The sequence below is a fragment of the Odocoileus virginianus genome, chromosome 33 (genome assembly GCF_023699985.2).
Source record: "Odocoileus virginianus isolate 20LAN1187 ecotype Illinois chromosome 33, Ovbor_1.2, whole genome shotgun sequence".
Lineage (NCBI taxonomy): Eukaryota > Metazoa > Chordata > Mammalia > Artiodactyla > Cervidae > Odocoileus > Odocoileus virginianus.
Genome location: NC_069706.1, coordinates 8,244,394 through 8,263,660, shown reverse-complemented (window position 1 = coordinate 8,263,660; position 19,267 = coordinate 8,244,394). Strand labels below are relative to the sequence as shown.

The 19,267-nt window shown below is 43.7% G+C and overlaps 1 protein-coding gene across 1 annotated transcript in view; it reads left to right on the top strand.

Annotated features, from left to right (window-relative positions):
• GRIN2A (glutamate ionotropic receptor NMDA type subunit 2A) overlaps positions 1-19,267 on the top strand; it is a 430,039-nt gene that overhangs the window by 347,805 nt on the left and 62,967 nt on the right. Inside the window, 1 exon segment of the mRNA XM_070460672.1 lies at positions 7,045-7,205. Within this exon segment, the coding sequence (XP_070316773.1) occupies positions 7,045-7,205 (161 nt within the window).

Here is a 19,267-nt window from a genome sequence, read left to right as displayed (position 1 = left end):
CTCCCTGCTCCCCCAGCCCCTCTCTGCTGCCTCTCCCCACTCGGTCGTCTCATCCCTCTCCTCCCCCTCCTCTTGACCATCACCATTGCCTGATTCGAACCATCCCTCGTTTCTGGGGTCTGGAATGTAATTGTGCCGAGTTGGCCTTTGTGACAGCCATGGAGGGAGTTGGGGACTGGACCTTGTAAGTGAGCCCATGAACGTGTTCTCATGGAATCACGCTGGGTGAGCCTGGATCACCACCCTCACTGGTTGAATGGAGGCCTCTGAGCCTCTCCTCCCTCTTAAGGGCTCAGAGAGTTTGATGCTGCATCCGGAAGCATGTGGCTTCCCAGGTGGCTCAGTGGTAAAGAATCCCCCTGCCAGTGCAGGAGACAGAGAGACATGGATTCACTCCCTGGGTTGGGGAGATCCTCTGGAATAGGAAATAGCAACCCACTCCAGCGTTCTTGCCTGGGAAATCCAATGGGCAGAGGAACCTGGTAGGCTACAGTCCATAGGGTTGCAAAGAGTCAGACATGACTGAAGCAACTTAGCATGAACACACGTGGTCTTATTGATGGGGGAGACCTTTGCACCACCCCTTCCTGGGCTGGAGCCCACATTTGTTTCTTCTGCACTCGGAACTCTCTAGAATAAAGTTACCTTGGAAATCCATTCCTGTAAGAAACACATACAGAGCACATCATGGGAAAATCAGGGCTAGATGAAGCACAAGCTGGAATCAAGATTTCCAGGAGAAATATCAACAACCTCAGATACACAGATGACACCATCCTTATGGCAGAAAGAGAAGAACAAATAAAGATTCTCTTGATGAAAGTGAAAGAGGAGAGTGAAAATACTGGCTTAAAACTCAATATTCAAAAAACTAAGATCATGGCATCCAGTCCCATCACTTCATGGCAAATAGACGGGGAAACAATGGAAACAGTGACAGATTTTATTTTTGGGGGCTCCAAAATCACTTCAGATGGTGAATTCAGCCATGAAATTAAAAGACACTTTCTCCTTGGAAGAAAAGTTATGACCAACCTACACAGCATATTAAAAAGCAGAGACATTACTTTTCTGACAGAGGTCCATCTAGTCAAATTTATGGTTTTTCCAATAGTCATGTATGGATGTGAGACTTGGACTATGATGAAAACTGAGCACCAAAGAATTGATGCTTTTGAACTGTGGTGTTGGAGAAGACTCTTGAGAGTCCCTTGGACTGCAAGGAGATCAAACCAGTCCATCCGAAAGGAAATCAGTCCTGAATATTCATTGGAAGGACTGATGCTGAAGCTGAAACTCCAATACTTTGGCCACCTGATGCGAAGAACTGACTTATTGGGAAAGACCCTAATGCTGGGGAAGGTCGAAGGCAGGAGGAGAAGGTGACAACAGAGGACAAGATGGTTGGATGGCATTGCCAACTCGATGGACATGAGTTTGAGCAAGCTCCAGGAGTTGGTGGAGTTGGTCGCAAAGCGTTGGACACAAATGAGGGACAGAACTGAACTGAAGGAACACAGAGTGTGCCCTTAACACTAGGCTCTGGGCTTCCTGCAAGAGTCATTCTTGCCCCTAGCTAGTTTTCACACTGTAGGTCAGGACCCCTTAGGGAGTCATGACGTTAATTTACAGATTGTGGTTATTAAAAAGGTAGTTCACCATGGCTGACATTAGAGGATAATCCCAGGTAGAAAGCGTACTGTGATGTGGTACTTGTGTGTATGTGTGTGCAGGGCAGAGATGGAAGATGTATCATGAGTCATGCTTTCAAGTTTGACATCCTTTAGTTGAGCAGGAAAAGCTTCCTCCATCTGGGTGCCAGGCTGAGTTTAGAGTGGGTGATGGTACAGTCAAGGCCAGAGGAGTGTAGAAATTCATCCCGGAGGTGGACTCCCTCTCTCTATTGTTCTGCAAACCAAAGGCTAAGAAGGAAAGGATCTCAAAGAGCTGCATGCCTCCTCAGCTGCAGATGGAGAGTGAAGGCGAAGGCAGTTAGGCAAACAGGCTATTGACGTCTCAGGAGATTGGGAGCGGCTGCTACAATGCCTCGATTTATGAGCAGAGCCACTGCCTCCGTGCCCTCAAGCAGACAGCTGCCGTGCCAGCACTCTGGGCTAGAGCCTCCACCTCCGAGGTGATGGGTTGTGACGCTGCTTGCCTGAGTGAGTGCAAAGAGCATTCTGTCATTTGCACACACACGCAAACACACCCACTCCCAACACAAGGCTCCCAGCAGGAGGATCTCATTTGGACAATGTATGGCCACATCCCCCCCCTCCCCAATCCAGTTACAGATGCTTACTAGGCAGCAGCATGCCTAATTTAAGGGGGTCGATCTGCAGCTGGAAATTTTAATTAACAGTGAAATGAAGTGTGAGTCTAGAGAAAGGAATAGTGGTTTCCATGGGCCTCACCCTGGGATAAACTTGGACGCGTCCAGGGGCAACTCTCAGTTCCGTGGAAGACGTGCTGGCCTGGGACTCTGAGAGACCTCTGGAGCCCAGCCGTGGTGCTGCCAGAGGTTTATTAGCTGTCCTTCCCTCTGGGTTTCAAGGTCCTCACCTCTAAAAGAGGAGAGATCACTGGTGAGGGTCCGGGAGAAATTATAAAGTTCAGACCTGAGGCTGCTTACAAGAAGTGTAATCTTAAGAACACTTTGGCCACCTGATGGAAGAGCCAGCTCATTGGAAGACACACTGATGCTGGGAAAGATTGGGGGCAGGAGGAGAAGGGGACGACAGAGGATGAGATGGTTGCATGGCATTACCGACTCAATGGACATGAGTTTGAGCAAACTCTGAGAGATGGTGAAAGACAGGGAAGCCTGGCATACTGCAGTCCACGGGGTCACAAAGAGTCAGACATGGCTTAGTGACTGAACAGCAACAACAATTTTAAGAAGGTCATGTAACCTCTCTGAACCTTGGTTTCCTCATCTGTGAAACGAAGCCTCGAAGATTAGTTACCTGGCAGAATTGTTTTAGGGCTTCCCTGGTGGGTCAGATGGTAAAGAATCTGCCTGCCAATGCAGGAGACCTGAGTTCAATTCCTGGGTCAAGATTCCCTGGAGAAGGAAATAGCAACCCACTCCAGCATTCTTGCCTGGAGAATTCCATAGACAGAGGAGCCTGGTGGGCTACAGTCCATGTGGTCTCAAAGAGTCAGACACAACTGAGCAAGCAACATACACACAGGGTTGTTGTATTAAATGAGCCAATATTTGTTATGTTCTTGGCACATTGCTGGCCCCAACCGAGTCCCCCAAAAGTGTTTAGTCATATTACCATCACTTTCTGGTTCCAGAATTCCATATTTCATAGAAAAATAAGGTCCGGGTTACAATTTTTTTTTTTTTTTTTGCCCAGGATGATGGTAGAAATGAAAAAGAAGAGTTTTATTTTCTTTTATTTAAAATTTTTTAAATTTATTTTTAATTGGAAGATAATTGCTTTATAATGTTGTGTTGATTTCTGCCTTGCAACAAGACGCATCAGCTATAATTGTGTGTATAGCCTCCCTCCCACCCCCTCATCCCACCCCTCTCTGTCATCACAGAGCCCCAGGCTGGCGCCCTGTGCTATATAGCAGTTTCCCACTAGCTATGAACAGTTTTGTTTTGTGAGTGCTTCTTCTGTTCCAGACACTATTCTCATTACTTGACAAACATTGCAGTTTTAGATCTTCCCATTGACCCCAAGAGGGAAGTACTGGTGAGTTTCCTACTCTGCAGACAGGAAATAAGTGGAAGCAGCAGGAAGGGAAGTGACTTCTCTAAGACCCCACAGTCTGTAAGGGATGAACCTGATTTTGGAACCTGTGAAGCTGAGCTCACACTTGTAACCGTCACCTTGTGCTGTCTCTAGATTTTAACTGTATTTCCAGGATTTCGACGCAGTTCTCTGGATGCCTAATCTGATTAGATTACCCCAAACACTGAAGGTGTGAGCAGATGTCAGAGAGGAAGAAAACCTTTCTCTGTCCTTCTGGATTCTTCTGCCTGGTCTTAGAGTTAAATTGACGTGAGACAGACCAACAGGAGAAAACCTCATTTAATTTTGTATGTACAGGAACCCCCTCCCACCCCCCACCACCTTACATGAGAGGGTCAGAGACAGAAAGATAAAATCAGGAAGAAGTGCCGTCCCAAGCTAAGTAGAGTAGGAGCCGGCGGCCGCAGAGGGAGATGGGTGAGTCACAGGATGATGAGAAGAGCAGATGTTCAGTAATTAAATGTTTGCCTGTCATAGGTCATAAAATCTTATTTCTGATAATCATTCTTCTTACGGGCAAGGCCCCCCAATTTAAATTCTTTAAGGGAAGGGGGGAACGTTTCTCTTGAGCCCATGGGATCTCGAATGCCTTCAGCTCAAAATAATTCACATGCCAAATTGGTGTATCTGGGGGAGGGATAAATTAGGAGTTTGGGACTAGCAGATACAAACCACTGTATGTAAAATAGATGAACAACAAGTCCTACTGTATAGCACAGGGAGCTATATTCAATATCTTATAGTAAACTGTAATGGAAAAGAATATGAAAAAATATGTATATATAACCAAGTCACTTTGCTGTTTACCAGAAACTCACACAATATTTTAAGTCAACTCCACTTCAATAAAAAAATTTTTTTTTAAAGAATGGAAGCATTCAGGACCAGACAGCTTCACTGGTAAATTTTACCAGTTTAAAGAATCAACACCAATCCTTCTCAAACTGTTTAGAAAAATAGAGAGTAAGGGAATACTTCCTAACTTATTCTATGAAGCAAGTATTTTTCCTTGACAGTAAAGTAAACAAAGATATCACAAGGAAAAAAATGATGGGCTGATATTTTTTTTTTAATTGGAGTATAGTTGCTTTGGGTCTTCTCAGGTGGCTCAGTGGTAAAGAGCCTGCCTGCAGGAGGTTAAATGCAGGAGATGCAAGAAGTGGGTTTGATCCCTGGGTTGGGAAGATCCCCTGGAGGAGGAAACAGCACCCCACTCCAGTGTTCTTGCCTGGGACATTCCATGGGCAGAGGAGCCTGGCGGGCTGCAGTCCATGGGGTCGCAGAGAGTCAGACAGGACTGAGCGACTGGGCACAAGCCCACAGCTGCTTTGCAAGGTCGTGTTAGTTCCTCCCACACCGCAGAGTGACTCCCCTCCTCACTGGGTTTCCCTCCCATTTAGGTCCCCACAGGGCATTGAGCAGAGTTCCCAGTGCTCCATAGTAGGTTCTTGATAGTCATCCGTTTCATACATATTGCTATATATTTGTCAATCCCAATCTCCCGATCCATCCCACCCTCCCCATCCTCCCTCGGTGTCCATATGTTTGTTCTCTCCACCTTTTTAAAATATTGATGCAAAAATCCTCACCAAGACACTAGCAAACCAAATCAAGCAGGAGCATGTAAAAGGAATGAGATGTCATGACCAAATGAAATTTATCCAAAGAACGTGTGGATGAGAAAACATGAAAATAAGTTGATGTAATACACAGCATAAATAGAGTGAAAAAAATAACCGCATGATCAAAGTGGGACATCTTGGGGAGGACTGTTCTGAACAGACAACCTCAGCCAATCAGGGCAGACGAGGGGAGCATGGACAGTGAGCCATCACGGAGGCTTAGGAGCCGTACTGGACATGGGAATGCCCGGGAAGCTAATGGTTAGTATGGATTCCAGTTCGAGAAACCTTCACGGAGCCTGCCATTGTGCCTGGGATGGGTTGTTGTTTTAGTTGCTAACTTGTGCCTGACTCTTTTGTGACACCATGGACTGTGGCTTCCAGGATCATCTGTCCATGGGAATTCCCAGGCAAGAATACTGGAGTGGGTTGCCATTTCCTCCCCCAGGGGATTTTTCCCAACCCGGGGATCGAATCTGTGTCTCCGCCATTGATAGGCGGATTCTTTACCACTGAGCCATCAGAGAAGCCCCTGGGATGTGTTAGGCCCTCCATAAGTACTGCGTGCCTGCATGCATGAATAGATGAATGAATGAATGATGGCTAGAGAAAGAGTAAATGATAACATAGAATCATTGTGAGGGAAGAAAAATGACTGTCCATCTACCCTTCTAGGTTGTTGGTTGAGCCCTCCACCCCCCATAGAAAAATGACAGATTAACAGGAGAAAAACATGTATACCTCCTGTATATATGGGAGATACCCAAGAAAACTGAGTAACTCCCTAAAATAGCCCAAACCACCAGCTTAAATTCTATCTTCAGCTGAAGATATAAGAAAGATGTAGGGCGGTGAGGGTTGGGGACATGTGGCAGGGGGGAAGGAAGGTCAGGAAAAGCAGGAAAAGCACAGTCAGTAAGCAAGGGTATGGTCATGATGCAGATTTAAGTCACTGCCTTCTCCACTGATAAGAGTTTTAGTGATTTAGTCATCTTCCTCTTCCAGGTTACAGAGAGGAAGACTCCCTTAAAATGTAAGATTTTTGCTTCTTCCAAAAAGGTTAACTGGGACTCAGTTTTCAGTTTCTCCTGTGTCTGTTATATCTTAAAAAGAAGATAGCCAGCCCCCCAAAAATCCATATGCCAGAGAGGCATATTTGGGGATGGCAAATTCTGCTCCCCTTCATCATCTTCTGATGGAATGTATTGGAAGGAATTGTAAATGGAGTCCAGAAACGAGAGTGATTGGTGAGGATCTCAGAAAATGTCACTGCAGAACTGATGAATGAACTAGAGTCATGCATTAACTCCAGCTCAACTAGCATTTCCCAGGTTCTTTCTGTGTCCCTACCACTAGGCCAGTCTCTGTAATGGGACCTAAAAATGCCATCCCAACAAGTTTCTATTGCACACCCCACCAGGCCCTGTGCTGGGCTCTGGGGAACAGTAAGGAACGAGACAGACTCTGTTTCTGACTTCCTGGAGCTCCCAGACAACTGGAAGGTGTGATTAAGCAGAAAGGAAGCCCAAAACTGAACGGGTTTCTTCTGTCCTGTGCTAACGCATGCCGATGTTTGATGCCTGACCCAAGGCAGAAGGATGGCTGACTCTTCTTTCTCCTCCTGTTCTCTTTCTCTCTCTGTCTCTCTGCAGTTTCAGAGACCTCACGACTATTCCCCACCCTTTCGATTTGGCACGGTGCCCAACGGCAGTACAGAGCGAAACATCCGGAACAACTACCCCTACATGCACCAGTACATGACCAAATTTAATCAGAAGGGAGTCGAGGACGCCTTGGTCAGCTTGAAAACAGGGTAAGGATGGGGTTTTTCTTTTGCTCTGCCCATCCATGTGCCTTACAGACAGTGACTGCACGCCTAGGTGCTTGCCTGCTTCTGTGTTGTACTTTCTCAAGAGCTGGAGGTCAAGGAGGCCCCCCGCTGAGGGCTGCTTTTTTTTTTTTTTTTTTTTTGTTAATCTGATGAGAATTCAAGCCTTCCTTCTGAGTTGTGTTAAGCAAAAAGCAAATCCAGGACACTTTGAAATGCAGAGAACCAGTGGGATCTCTTAAACTGATAAAAAAAGTTGGCCCAACTCAATGGGATTATTTTAGCCATAGGAAGATCTAAGGAGATGGAGTTTATATAAAGTGGGGAAAACACAGTGCTATCGATTTTTATCTGATTTTGGGCAGGAGTTTATGAGGTGTAGCCTTCTGTAGAAACTACAGAGTGTCACAATGAGGGAGGAGAAAGGAAATATGGAGAGAAAAGCAGTGAGAAGTCAGTCTCTCTAGAGGTACAGTGAACATTCTTGTCTACCTGTTGGCATTGTGGGAGATAGCAGATGCAAAATAACTGAGGCTGTAAACAGAAGACCTGTTTTATGCCCTCGGACAGTTAATCAATCACCCTCAGTCTCATACGTGAAGTGGGAATAATGATAAGACCTCATTCATAGGGGTTTTATGAGGATTAAGAGCAAATATACTGTAAAGCGTTTCAGAGTGTGCCTGGCACTGAAATGGGACCTAATTGCTAGTGTTATTTGGTGTAAATGTTAAATTCTATTCCATGGACTCTTCAACTTTTTGAAAAGTCAGGGATGTGTGAAATGTGTTTTTGAAAGGTTCCATTAAAAATAATTCTGTTTCAAATGATGGGATTGTTTAAAGAGGAAATTTTTGCTTATCCAGAAAATTAACTTCCCTGGACCATCCCAGCTGTCAGGAATTCTGAAGTAAAACGGGCTGCAGTGTACTCTCTTGCAGATTAACACATAGGCCTCTTTCCCTTGGCTGTTCTGCCAGGCATTGAGAAGGTCTTGCTGCTGCTTTTTTCCTGGTGGGGCAGAGGGACCCCTCTAGACCATCAAGCCCACATCTCTGCATCATTTCCAGGAGCTGTGGCCAATGGCATTTTGTCTTTCAGTCTCCTTAGGATCTCTTGGTATCTCAGCAGGGGCTGGGAGAGCATTTATTTAGCAGTCGAGCCTATTACTTATGCAAAACTCGTTCACACACTGCTCATGACTTTTAAAAAACTTACTGAGAGGCATAACAAAAATTCAGAAAATGTGCAAGTATTAAATATGCAGCTCGATGACTTTGTCCAGGTGACCTAACCACCCAGATCCTTCGGCTCTCCCGTCTCCCACGTCTTCTCCCTCCTCCGGTCAGTACCTTTTCTTGCCTGTTCCCTCGATGCCAGCCTCTGTGTGACAGCTGTTGTCCCGACTACAGTACTTTTCAAGGTACTGTCCGTAAGATTGGAAATGTTTTCTTTGTTTTTTGTGCTTGTTTGTTTTTTTTATGCATTATTTGCGTGAAACGTATCATAAACCTATTACAGTACAGTACTATATAGCCAGTTGAGTTATCTGGGGACCTAAGCTAACTTTGTTGGACTTACAAACAAATTGGACTTAATGAACTCGCTTTCAGAATGGAACTTGTTCGTATGTAGGGAACTTACTCTACTGTCTTCCATCTACCATCCTCACTTCTAAAACCGTAGATTCTTTTGTCTTGTTATTCTAACATATAATGAAATCACACCATGGTTTTCTTTGTGGATTGCCCTTTTTCTGGCTCACCATTCTGTTAGTGGGATCACTGCATGTCTTTCTGGTTCTTTCATTCTCACTGCTATGCAGAATTTTTGGTGTGGGGACATAGCACAATGCACACGTCTCTTCTAACCGTGATGGACGTTAGGGTGGTATTCCACGTGGGGCTATTATGAGCAAAGCTCCTTAGGGCTTTTTCATACATATCTTTTGTTGCGCCAGTGGATAACATTTTCCTTGTTATATACCTAACATTGGAATTGCCAAACTATAGGATATGGGATATAGTATATAGGATATAGGATATGGGATGTTCACTTTTGGTAGATATCAGAAAAGACAGATTTTTTTATAACTTTCCAGCTTAGCCATAGGCATGAGTTTTTATTTGTTTGTCTCCACTGTGGTATTTTCATCAATATATACTGTTATTCTGAACAGACCATGAGGATAAATGCAAGGACACTAGTTAGAAACAATGGTTGAAGGCTGACTGGTCTTCTCTTCATCTATCTGTCACCCAGAGGACAAAATAGGGTTTTTTTTCTTTTTCAATTTTTAAAAATAATGCAAACAAAAAAGAGTAGAGATATACAAACCATCCCTGGCCATAAATTGTATGAATTGTTCTCGGGAAGCCATAAAATGATTATAACATCCATCTTAGCAAACTTGGACAGATGGTGAGTTTACTCTATGTTCAATCTCCAGAGGGGGGAATACGTGGCATTGTTACTTTAAATTCAGAAACTGGAGCTAAAGGGGTGCGTCTTTTTTTTAAAGAAATAACTACACATACTGTTACAGATGAGGGCACTCCTGCTTATAGCTGGAGATTCTGTCTCAGTGGAGTTAATATTAGGGGAAATCACTTATATGTTTAACAGGCTTCTCAGATAATTATTTAATTCAAATTTTGAATAGATACTTCATTTACACAATTCAAAAATAAAAAATTAAACAATGGAGAGCCTCCCTTCCACACTGTGCCTTGTCTGCCTAGCACCCTCCGTGTGTGCGTGCTAAGTTGCTTCCGCCATGTGACTCTTTGCAGCTCCATGGAATGTAGCCCACCAGGCTCCTCTGTCCATGGGATTGGCCAGGCAAGAATACTGGAGTGGGTTACGATTTCCTCCTCCAAGGGATCTTCCTGACCCATGGATCAAACCCACATCTCTTGTGTCTCCTGTATTGGCAGGCATGTTCTTTACCACTATACCGTCACCTGGGAAGCCCCACTACCCTACATAGTAGTCACCTTTACTGCTTTTCCTGTGTATCCTTCCAGATCTTTCCCTATCAAAGCATAAACAGCTGCAGAGATTTTTTTTTACAGGTTTATAGTTTTTTTCATTGTGTGAGTGTACCATATGGTATTTCATCAGTCCCCTACTGATGGATATTTAGGATATCATTTTTTTGTTGTTGCAAGCAATACTGCAGTGAATATCCATGGGCGTCACATCCAGTGTAGGAGAAATTTCTCAGATTGCTGGGCCAAAGACTACACACATAGCTGTGATTTTGACAAACATTGACAAATTTCCCTCCCAAGGAAATTCACCTTAACCCCTTGCTGTATAAGCATACCTGTCTCCCCAAAGTCTTTGCCAACACAATGTGTCATCAATCATTGAAAATTTTGCAAAGATAATAGGTAAAACATGTGCCAACATTTAAATTTGCACCATTTTTATTATCTGTAATTTTTTTTTTTTTACCAAATGTAACTAAAAGCCTTCTGCAATTACTTTTTTGAAAACATTCATTATTTTTTTCTCTTGTTTTGATGATATTTTCTTATTAATTTATTAGAGAAATGAGCCCTTTATTTGTGGTGTGATTACAAATGTTTGTCCCAGTTTTCTTTTGTTGTTACTTTATCTCTTGAGCTTGCAGATAATTTTTTTTCCTGTGGAGATTTATATTTTGTATAGTCACACTCATCAATCTTTTTTTTTCCATCACTGATTTTGAGTTGTAATTCAAAACTCCTTTTTACTCAGATAAAAAATAGTTTTATCCCCTTTTATTTTGGTTGCATCTTTAATATTTGGAATTTTTCTTGGTCTAAAGTATGAGAGGACCTTCCCTGGTAGCTCAGATGGTAAACAGATTACCTGCAATGCAGGAGACCTGGGTTCAATCCCTGGGTCAGGAAGATCCCCTGGAGAAGGGAGGTGGGTATCCACTCTAGTATTCGTTCCTGGAGAATTCCATGGGTAGAGGAGCCTGGCAGGCTGCAGTCCATGGGGTCGCAAAGATGACTCCAACTCCTTAGATGATTATGAGAACTAAATTTGAGAACTGCCGTCACCAAACTGCACCAAGGTCTGACAAACTCTCTGTGTTGATCGTATCTGATCATCATCCCATTATGAGACTTCTGTCTTTCAGAGGTCTACATCACCACACTGAGTTGCCTTTTCCCTTTCCCATCTCATTTTCTTTTAAAATTTTTCATTTTGAAATATATTACTTTAAAAAAGGAAGCATATTATGAAATTATTTTACAAGAGTAAATATCATGAGGATATGCAGTTTAAGGAATAATAAACTCCTCATGTAATAATAATAATAAAATAAACCCCAGCTTTAAAAAATAATAGACGTTCCCTTCCTTCACTGTGTATAGCATCTCTAGAAGTTTCTCTTCTCAAAAGGTACAAGGAGGTGCCCTATATGCTTCTAGATTGTTGGATTTCAGGATATTCCCTTTATGCTACCCCCAATATGCTAAAATCCAGCGGGGCTTGGCTTAAAAAACCCAGAGCAAATAGCTCAGCTGCTGGGTCCCGCCTGTCCACGCGCAAGTCTCAATGACATCTGTGGTTAGTGATTATGTGTATCTATACAGCAGGGTCAATGGAACAGGGAGGCTCCTTTATGAATTGTAACTTACTAGAAGAGTCTGGAACACAAAAGGGACTTTGAACTATGGTTCAGCAAGAGTCCCAGTTCAGTCTGAGTCTGGGCTCTATCGTTAGCTAGCTATGACCTTGGACAAGTCATGTCACCTCTCTGAGCCTCAATTTCCCCCATCTGAAGAGTAAAAGGGCTGGATTCCTCAGTCTCTGAAATAATTCTGAGATTCTTTTACTTGTGTCAGCACTTGAATCCTTCTTTAGAACTTTCCAAAATGCAAAATCCAGACAAACCACAATTAGAAACAGTTGTCAGTTTTGCAGAAAGGATTTAGAATAACTCTCCACAGCTAGGTGTCTCCAACCCTGGCCAGGGAACCAACTCTACCTGAATCAAGTGTGTGTCTGTGTTAGTCGTTCAGTTGTGTCCAACTCTTTGCAACCCTGTGGACAATAGCCCACCAGGTTCCTCTGTCCATGGAATTCTCCAGGCAGGAATACTGGAGTGGGTTGCCATTTACCTTCTCCAGGGGACCTTCCCAACCCGGGGATCCAATCTGGATCTCTTGCATTGCAGGCACACTCTTTACTGACTGAGCCTCCAGGGAAGCTCACCTAAATCAAATGGTTACTTGTAAAAATGTAAGGTTTTGGACTCAACACAAGACCTTCTCTTTAGTGGTAAAGATTTTGGATTTGCATTTTAACAAGCATCCTGCTACTCCAAGGTGATTTTGTTATAAGGTAAAATCTGAGAACTACTGTTCAGAAGTTCAATAAATACATTGTGCACATAAAGAGTAGGCCAGCCAATATAAACATAAGGCTTGTCTTCTGGATCCAGAATCACTTTAAGAGTCTTGGGGCACAGAAACATGAAACTAAGTTTTCTAAGTGTCATGGTTTGTTGAAATTTATAATACATGGAGATAAAACATCCCGGAAAATATCAAGCAAATCAGTGAGAAAATAGGGTTGATCCGCAAACATTAACAGGTGGGGTTTTCAGGAACAGGTCTGTTTTGACACTTGGGGTCTCCTGAACCAAAGGTGGACAAGCATTTCATGACCCTGGGTTTCTAGGCCAACTGGGTCTGAATTAGTTGTTGTTGTTTAACCACTAAGTCATGTCCAACTCTTGTGTGACCCCGTAGATTGTAGCCCGCCAGGCTCCTCTATCCTTGGAACTCTCCAGGCAAGAATACTGGAATGGGTTGCCATTTTCTCCTCCCGGATCTTCCCAGCCCACACCCGTGTCTCCTGCATTGGAAGGCAGATTCTTTACTCCTGAGCCTCCTGGGAAGCCCACCTGAGTCAGCAGGGATGCTAATAAAAATGTGAATTCCTGAGCCCCACTAAGCCAACAGAGCCCAATCTCTGGAATTTGGAGATTCGAATTCTGGATCTGCATTCGAATTCCAGATCCTGTGCTTGGGAATCTGCATGCTTTAACAGGTTCTTCAGGTGACTCTGATGTACAGTAATCGAATGTGGGGCCCATGTGCTTTAGAAGAGGGAACTGAAGCTGAAATGAGTGGAGACAGATTTAGATTTATAAACGCTCAGTCATCAGAAGCCAATGTTCTCCAAGCAGTTTTGGCAAGTAGGCAAAACTGCAAGCATAGCACTTACGCCAGATTTAAATTAAACAATCTACGTTCTTACGACTCTGAAGAGCCTAATATTTGAAGACATAGTCGGATGGTTTATGTTTTCTTATTTTAACTGACTTTCATGTCCAATTATGCGTATATAAATTTATGGAAAAGTCCCAGTTTCCTTTAGAAGCATCAGTCAAGCCTCCCTCCACCAAGTCCCTTTGCTGGTTTCATTTCCAGTCCGACAATGTTGGGAAGCAGACAAGCATCTTTTGGCTTCTCTTACATTGAGTAGTTTGGAAGGAGAATTGGGAATACTCAAACTGCTCAATGTGTCTGTATACTAAAAGGCAGAAGGTGGTCACATCTATTTGCAAGTATCAGAAACGTTGTCATAGAAAAGGTGAGCATTGAATCCCTGTGCTAGAACCAGCATCTCCAAGTCTGTAGGGGTCAGGAGTCCCTGTTTTAATTGGCACTTCCAGTGACTCAGATACAGGCAGTTCCTGGGCTTTGCAAGGTTAATTCATTGAGTATTGAGAACTGGTGTTCTGTCTGGAGTGGACAGGATCAAGAAGATGGGTTCAGAAAGAACAGAGGCATGGAGGAACACACGTTTAGGTTTGGGTGAGGTAAGTTGAAAGTGCCTTTGGGACAACATCATGATACTTCATCTTTGCATTGACTGAAACGTAGCAATCTGTGAGATGTGGCTCCAAGCACTTCAGGTGCTTAATCTCGTTTCATCCTCAGAAGATGCCAGTGAGCTGGGTACCATTACTGCCATTACTGGGTACCATTACTACCATTACTCAGAGGTACTATTATTCCTCTGAGCTGGGTACTACTATTGCTATGACCTGGTACTCTTACTGCTATGAGCTTGATACTCTTACTGCTATGAGCTGAGTACTATTACTTGTATGAGCTAGGTACTCTTACTCCTATGAGCTGAGTACTGTTGCTCCTGTGAGTTGGGTGCTCTTACTGCTATGAGCTGAGTACTATTATTCCTATGAGCTGGGTGCTTAAAGAGATGAAGAACCTAAGGCTCTATAAGGTTAATGAATTACCCAACAAGCTAGTTAACTAAGTACTTCACACTGTAGAATTATTGACTCTAGGAGTTAGGTTTGTTTCCCGACACGTCAGTGTCAGTGAGGCAGTTGGATATATGAGATTAGAGTTCAAAGGAAAACTGAAGACCAGAGTTCTGTGTTATGTTATTGTGGAGAAAGAAATGTTGTGCTTCCTTTCTAGATTCTCGTGGCTAATCTAAGAATTAAATTGACATGAGACAGATTAACAGGAGAAAGTCAAACAGAAGTTTAATAACATGTAAACCCTGATGCTGGGAAAGATTGAGGGCAGGAGGAGAAAGGGACGACAGAGGATGAGATGGTTGGATGGCATCACCGACTTAATGGACATGAACTTGGGCAAACTCCCAGAGATGGTGAGAGACAGGGAGGCCTGGTGTGCTGCAGCCCATGGGGTCACAGAATCCGATGCAACTTAGTGACTGAACAACAGCAACAACACAGGATGTATGTGTACATATATTTAATATGATGTATAATATGCAGATACTATATAACATATATGTGTCAATTGGCAATCTGAGAGTTGATAAGATCCTAGTATCCTCCTTTCCATCCTCAGAAGAAACTGGTCCAGGGATGCTAAAATCACCAGGGCAAAAGTAGACCAGGAAGGCCTGAGTATCCTCACTGATGCTGAGTTGACATGCAGAGCAAGTTCTTTCAAGGGTGTCATCTGAGCACATTTTATTAGCTATATTTTACCAGTCAAGCAGAATCCCACTCAGAGGGTTCCTTTCCAGCTGCTGAGTTCGAAAACAGGCATAGATCTCAGGGTTTGGTGAGCTGTTCTGCTAAATGAAATAGCACAGTCTCCAGAGAAAATCAGATCGACAGTGACCTGGTTTCTGAGGTCCACCCCCACACGGCAAATAAAGCTCAAAAATAATTGCTACCACATCAGAGGGTTAGCAACTTTACCCTTAATAAAAACTCAAGAAAGCAGAGAAATCTTTTTTGCTCTTGAAATTATTTCTTGTTAAACTCCATTAAAACTATTTTAAGGGATGTTCACGACCACCCATAAAGTATTAAAAGAAATTTTTTTTTATTTTCTTCTTCTTTTTTTTTTTTCTAAAAATGTTTTAAATGGCGGAAGAGTTGAATAAAATAGGATCTGAATTCTATAAATTCAGAGAAGAGAAAGAGGCAGAAAGGAGACTGAAATGAAATACATCAAACATTATGAGAGATATTATAGTTGATGAAGATTGTGGGTTTTCTATCTCCTCTTTTACTTAACACATTTTTCTGCAACAAAAGTGTTACTTGTAGTAAGAAGGAAACAGTGTTTTTCTGAACATAATTCTTCAGTTCTTCTTACATTTCCTTCAGACATTTGTCCACATGTTCATAGTTTACACACATTGAACCGGTGTCCTTGCAAACCTGTTTGGCTTTTCTCAGTTAAATCTATACAGTTTTGTTGGACAATTATCACATTTAATGAGTAGGTGCTATTTCAGTGAAATAGAAAAAGATTAATTAATTTAACTTTTCCTGCCGTGTGTTTTCATCATATGCTGTCTGGCACTGGAGGGCCCTCCAAGAAAACAGTTATTTCAGAAGGCTGGCTGATACTGTTACTGTACCAGTTTATTCAGACTGTCATCCTACATCACGTCTCAGACTTCTGTGCTGTGAGCAACATTGTTTTTCTTTGCTGTAAGGTGCTTTTATCTTGTGGACAACAAGTCCTGTAATTCCTCATAGTGCTCTTTTTGCTCGGGCTTCTACATAACTCAAAGCTTAATTTATGATCTTCTGTTAGCAACTACAGAGAGCTTATGGCGTGAATATCTGCTTTCTGACTTTCCCTAAGGCCTTACCTGCTTTTCCATCTCAGAATTCAGTTCCCTCAAATTGCTTTCTCCGTATGCTGGAAACTTCTTCTACTGCAGTTTGAATAACCTGCCTGAATTGTTTTGGAAACCCAGCGAGGTATTTCCAACTAACTGATATCATTTACCTGTGTGCCAGGCACTGTTCTGAATGCATTGCCTGAAGCATCTTATTTAAACCGCATAACAACCCTGTGAGACGACAATGATCACGATTTGCATTTACGATCGAGGAAACAGGCCACCGGAAGCTTAAAGAACTTGTCTGCGGCCACACTTGCTCCAGAGCCCAGGCTTTGAGTCATGACTTAAAAACACTAAATATGAACATTTCTAGAACAGTGCAGAATTAGCCTATTTCTGATTGCTCACTGTTATAAAAACCCAGAACTAATTTTGTCCATGCTTTAAAATGTCTCTTCCTCTCTTTGAAAGTGTTAGTGCTGCTTTTAAAATGGTCAGTGTTTCTCCTTCTATTGAAATGGGGGAAAGAAATGAGCTCACGGAGAAAAGTCACCTGAGCAAAGGATGCATTCCTTACGTTGGGAGCCGCGTGGTTAGGAAATTCTTCCTGGGGCGACTGAATGAGCCACAGCTTCCCGGCAGATTCCATCTCCTTGTCTCCATAGGGGTCACCTCTCCTGATTGGTTGCCAAACTCACACAGTTGAGTTGCCAAACTCAAACTTCAGATATGACATCTCATTTCACCCTGACTCAACTCTGCCCAACAGGAGTTCTCTCCATTTTATGGAAGGTGAAACTGAGGCTCGAGGAGCAGAAGCAACTTGTCCGAAAGTTAAGCGAGAGACAGAGCTGGCACTCAGACTCAGCCCAGCATCTCTTTGCCTCCATGATCCTTTCCATCCATGATGTCTGCCTCTCTGCTTGTCCTGACAAGTGAACGATTCCCTAAAGTGCTGGCACTTTTGTTGTGAGGTTTGAGGGCTAGGACGAGAGAAGCTGATGCTCCTGCCCATCGGGGGCTCAGATTTGGAAAATCTCGGTAGTGTGCCCTCTCTCTCTCCACTGTGAAAATTGTGAACAAGCTCCCACTGACCCAGGTGCTAAAATGGTCTCCGTGTTAACGCATCAGCCCTGAGTGTCCTCTTGCTCTATCGAGCAGCAGTGGGGGGACGTGTGAGTTTTCCTGCTGCCAGGTTAGCTCTTAGCACAGGTCGGGAGATGCTGTCCACACCCTGTGGTGAGTGCCTGGGGCCCAGGCAGTGGCCTCTGCCCTCCTTCCATTGAGAGAAACGCAGGTTGAGGAGCAGTAGAAACTCGGGCACCACTCCTCAGGTTTCCCTGTGGTGGCACTTCCCTAGTGCTGCAGTAATAAATAACCACAAACTTGGGGGCTTAAAACAACAGAAACATCATCTCTCCCAGCTCTTGAGTCTGCATGTCTAAAAGCCACGTGTCAGCAGGGCCACACTCCCTCAGAAGACCCTGGGGGAGAATTCTCCTTGTCTCTTCCCACGTCTGGCGGCTCTTGGCTTGGGCAGCATCATTCAGATCTCTGCTTCTGTCTCCAGGTGACCTCCATGTCTCTTCTTCTTATGAGAGATGCTTCTAAGTCAAAGGATTTAGGGCCCACCTAAGCCCAGGATGATTTTGTCTGGAGATCCTTAACTAATTACATCTGCAAAGACCCAGCTTCCCAATAAGATTGCATTCTGAGGTTCTGATGGATGTGAATTTTAGGGAGGGGCAGTGTTCAACCCACCACACTCATCTGGGCACCAGCGTGGTTTTCCCAACAGCATCCTCTGACAGGTGTCTGACATGAGCACTGCCACAGAAGGCTCTCCTCTGGGTTCTGGGGTCTGCAGGGGAGGCCTTCTTCCAGTACGTGCTTGGGGGGTGACCTTGTATTTCACCCCAGTGATGCTCGGTGGACAGGATGCAATACGGATTCTTGCATGTAAACCACCCCACCCCTGGGTGATGCAATCATTGTATTGGCTAGTTTCCATCCCTGCTTCCTCATCTCAAATGCTTAGTTGTTCTCTCTCTGTGCCAGACGCTCTTATAAGCACTTACCTATAATTCTTCATTTAATTTCACAGCCGCCCCACGAGGGTTGACATATCCAGCATCTGCACTGGGTACACAGAGAGACGATCGTCAGGCATGGGAGGGGGAGAAATTTTTCCCGACTCTTCTAGTTTTTTCCTGGCTGGTCGAAGAATTAAACTGACATGAGACAGGTTAGCAGGAGAAAGTCAAACAAAATTTCAATAATGTCTATATGGTAGAGACCCAGGAGAACTGGGTGACTCACCCAAAGGGCCCAAGCCTCACCTTAAATACCATCTTCAGCTAGAGACATAAAGGATGTTGGAGGTGGGTGGGTTAGGACTTCCCAGGAGAGGAAGGCAAATGACATGGAGATAGAAAAGCAGGTGTTTGGTAAATAAATGTTTGCTGGGCCACGGGAGACGGTGGGACACACCGGTCTTTAACCCCTGCTTGGTCTCCCCCAATACAGTAAGTCCATGTTCTTTGCAGGCAGCTCTGGTCGTAGCTCTATTCTGGGAACAAGCCCTTCATCTAAATTCTTCAGTCAGTTAAGGAGGAGGTAAAAGGAAACATTTCCTGAGTCTCTTCTGTCTTAAGAATAATCAGCCTAACTTAGTCCTCATGCCAAAGAGACACCATTTGAGATGGCAAATTTGGCTCTCCTGCACTATGTGTGTTTCCCAAGTGGCTTGGAGGTAAAGACTCTGCCTGCAGAGATGCAGGTTCAATCCCTGGGTCAGGAAGATCGCCTGGAGAAGGAAATGGCAACCCACTCCTAAATTTTTAAGGAAATTTAAATAAGCTCTCTGAATCTTATTTCCCACATCTTCCAAATCCTGGAGGAAATAGCTACCCACTCCAGTATTCTTGCCTGGGAAATCCCAT